The sequence below is a fragment of the Lepidothrix coronata genome, unplaced genomic scaffold, assembly GCF_001604755.1.
Source record: "Lepidothrix coronata isolate B3197 unplaced genomic scaffold, Lepidothrix_coronata-1.0 Scaffold348, whole genome shotgun sequence".
Classification (NCBI taxonomy): Eukaryota; Metazoa; Chordata; class Aves; order Passeriformes; family Pipridae; genus Lepidothrix; species Lepidothrix coronata.
Window position 1 is genome coordinate 244611 of NW_016690528.1, and position 3961 is coordinate 248571.

Below are 3961 nucleotides of genomic sequence, written 5' to 3' on the forward strand. Positions count from 1 at the left end.
CCTCGCCTTCCTGCTGCTGCTGCTGGCGCTGCGCCTGCGGCGCTGGCGGCGCTCGCAGCAGCAGCTGCTGGCGGCGGGCAGCGGCGCCTTGCGCGGCGTGCCGGCCACGCACTTCGTGGGCATCGACGGCGTGCGCGCCTTCCTGCACTCCTACTCGCACGACGTGTCTCTCACGGCCGACTCGCGCAAGAGCCACCTCCGCTTCTCGGCCGACAGCTGCTGCGACACCCTCCCGGTCCGACCAACAGCTTTTGATCATCCGGATTCCGATGATCTTGTTACTTCAGATCGAGCTGCCGAGAGCTGTGGGCAAGCATCCTCTCAGGTACGTTAATTTTTTAACTTTATTTTGTGTTTAGGATTCTTAACAGGCATTTCACAGTGCACCGTTCACAGTCCTGGAAATCACGTTTTAAGACGGTCACCAGCCCGTGAATGTCACCTGCTGTACGTGTCTGTGTCGGCTGTGTGTGTTTTATGTGTCCTGTTCTCTACTGCCAGCCAGAGCTCATTTTATCTTGCTTTCCCTAAGGCTGGAAGCTTCCGTTGCATGTGTAACTTCACAAGGAAAACTCTTGTCTTCTTGTTGTCTTCTTCTGGCACTTCTTCGAATTTTTTTTAGTACTTGCTAATACCCACTTCCCAGCATTTCATTGTAATCTCTGTATCAGTTCTAAAATTCTGGTAGAATTGGACAACCTTGTAGCTTGAAAGCCAACACCTCTGAAGTCTCAGTTTTCTTCTAAATCTGCCATGAACAAAAGAATTAATCAATCCTACTTAAGGGCACTCGAAGTTTTACGAAGAGGTTCGTGTTACATAGTGCAGAATTCCTCTGATAGCCCACCGAGTTTTTTCCCGCTGCTAGGCTTAACATTTGAATTCGATACAAATGTATTTGTTGATTACTGTACAGGCGCAGTCATTGAAATACAGTATATCTCCTAGAACATACATTTTAAAAGGGTTTAAAAACAAAGTACGATTCATCACTATCTCCTTATAGCGTGGCTAATTTCTGAATGGGAGGTAATCTGGAAAACAGCGATTTGGAGGGTACCTCAGTGTGTGAAGATGCATGAATACGTGTGTCTTGGTTGTTACGGGCGACTGTCGCCATAAAGGAGGTAGTGAATTGGCGGTGACAGGTTTCAGCAAACTAGACCTCATATAGAGATGTTCACAGTATTTCTGCCTCTTGGCTTCTGAAACGCTACAAATTCAAATCCACTTCCTGTTCTCAAAGGTTATTAATTCATTACCGTGAGTTGTACACAGGTGCAGCTGGAGGAAAGGGAATTATTCTTCACTGGTTGAACTACCAAAGTTAGTAGGAAAACATATTTTCTAAATATACCTTCCTGTGGAGGTCTTGACACTGGCATCTGCAGAGACGCAGCGTTGGTGTATGTGCAAGAGCCAGTCTACCGAGTAGATAGATTGGAGAGTTTTCTAATCTCTCCTTGTCTTCTGCGTAAGGGGCTGTGATGATACAGCCTTCCCTCAGGATTTTTTTGTTGTTTTTTGTTTGTTTGTTTGTGGGTTTGTTTTTTTCTCTGCTGTAAGAGAGGCGAGGTTCTAATTTACAAGTGAGGTACAACAGCTTTCCGTCAGGCATCTATCTATTCTCTTTTGATTGTTTAAGCAACGGTAACCACCATCAACATTTCCCAGAAAATATTCTTAAGGTTGGAGACCAGCTACAGTATCGGCCGTGGTTTGTGGGAGACAGATGAAAGGAATTCGGTGTTGAGTTGTATGGTACTGATATGATTATGCTGGGCTTTGAAAGTCGAAAGAGATGGGCTCCGATCTGGTGTGACCGCTGTGGTTTTCTCAATGGCTGGAACTCCTGGTTTTACTTGGAAATCAGTGACTGCTGTTCAAAGGGGGAAAACTTAGTGCTAGCTGTGGGTCTCTCAGCTATCAGAAATAAACTACCCTCGAGCAATGCCTCAACGTTCGCTCTGTCCTGCCTTTTCTCTCAAGGCGGTGAGAGGATGGCAGCGGGAACACCCCGCGCCTCACTGAAGAGATCAGTAAGATCACAGCAGGGGAGAAATCAAAGTCCTGCTGCACATCCTTCAAGCAACGGGGGAGGATTTGTCCTGCAGAAGACTTGCAAGTGTGAGGAATTCAAACAACGGGAATTCCTAGATGCACCCTTCCAGCACAAAGAGAAGGTTTCTGTTTCGCGGTACCGATTACCTCTTTATTTTCCAATCCGTACTAATTGAAAGACTTGCAGAGCAGGACCTTCGAGCTGTTCTCTGCGGTTCTCAGACACGGACTCAGGGTGTCACTGTTGGCCAAGGCGGAGAAGCAGCTCCGCCGTCGGCTCCTCCCCGGCGCCCGCTCATTGCGGCTTCGCACAGCGCAGAGCAGGGAGAAAAGCAAGAACCGCTGGACTCAGGCGTGCTCCGACCAGCAGCAGGGATTTCATACATTTATTTCTCTCGGATACCGGTTCAGCTGCTGGGAAAGCCTAATCTAAAGTCGTCCACAGAATGAAGGTCAGACCGGCAGCCCAGGGCTGGGCAGCCGCCGGGCGGGTCGCGTTGCTGGCCGTGCTCCTGCCGCTGTGCTGGCGGGCGGCGGCGGAGCGGCTCCGCTACTCCATCCCCGAGGAGCTGCCCAGAGGCTCGCTGGTGGGGCCGCTGGCCCGGGACCTGGGGCTCAGCGCCGACGAGCTGCCGGCGCGCAAGCTGCGGATAGTCGCTGGTGACGAAAAGCAGTACTTCACTCTCGGGGAAGGTAATACAAATCTGCGGGTGAACGAGAGGATAGACCGAGAGGGCATCTGCGGGGCCGTGTCGCCCTGTGTCCTCCGCCTGGAGGCAGTCATGGAGAACCCTTTCGACATGTTTCATGTGAGCGTTACTATCCAGGATATCAATGACAACGCGCCGCGGTTCAACAAAGAATTTGTTACCATAGAAATGATCGAGTCGACGCCTCCTGGGAGCAGGTTCACACTGGGCAGTGGCAGAGACCCCGACATTGGGGCAAACTCTTTACAGAAGTACGAACTTACCCCCAATCCACTCTTCTCCCTCTTAGTGAGGGAGAGCCCTGATGGGACGAAACACGCGGAACTGGTACTGGAGAAAAACTTAGACCGAGAGAAACAGAGAAATCACCATTTGATACTGACGGCGCTGGATGGCGGGGATCCGGTCCGATCCGGGACAGCCCAGATTAAGATTAACGTGACAGACGCAAATGACAACCCACCAGTATTCACCAAAGAGATCTACAAGGTTCGACTGATGGAAAACATGCCAGAGGGCTCCTTAGCTTTTCAGGTGAAAGCTACTGACAGTGACGAAGGTACAAATGCAGAAATCACCTACTCTTTCAGTGACATCGCAGACAGTGGTCGCCAGCTCTTCTCTCTGGACCCCAGGACAGGGGATGTGAAGGTTACAGGCCCCTTAGATTATGAAGAAGGGAAATATTATGAAGCGACTGTTGAAGGCAAGGATGGGGGTGGACTCACTGCACAAGCCAAAGTACACATAGACATTACAGACGTAAATGACAATGTGCCAACCATTTCTCTCCTGCCTATCTTGAACCCAATACCCGAAGACTCAGTCCCGAGCACAGTTGTAGCTGTGATCAATGTTCGTGACAGAGACTCGGGAGAAAATGGAGAAGTGAGCTGTAACATGGACGGAAATCTGCCTTTCAGATTGGAAATGTCGTCAGAGAACACCTATAAACTAATAATAGCCAGTGCCCTGGACAGAGAAACAGTGTCCACTTACAATATCACCATCACTGCAAGGGACCGGGGCAGCCCGGCTCTGTGGAGCAGCACGGAGCTGGTGCTGGAGGTGTCGGACGTGAACGACAACGCGCCGGTGTTCGAGGAGGCGTCGTACAGCGCGTACGTGCGGGAGAACAACCCGGTGGGCGCGCTGGTGTTGCGCGTTGTCGCTCGGGACTTGGACGCGGG

General features: G+C 50.7%; 1 protein-coding gene across 1 annotated transcript in view; it reads left to right on the forward strand.

Moving 5' to 3' along the window:
• The first annotated feature begins 2507 nt into the window (after positions 1–2507).
• Positions 2508–3961, forward strand: part of LOC108509232 (protocadherin gamma-B5-like) — a 10655-nt gene continuing 9201 nt past the window's right edge. Inside the window, exon 1 of the mRNA XM_017838573.1 lies at positions 2508–3956. Coding sequence (XP_017694062.1) covers positions 2508–3956 — 1449 coding nt within the window. The remainder of the gene's footprint in view (positions 3957–3961) is intronic.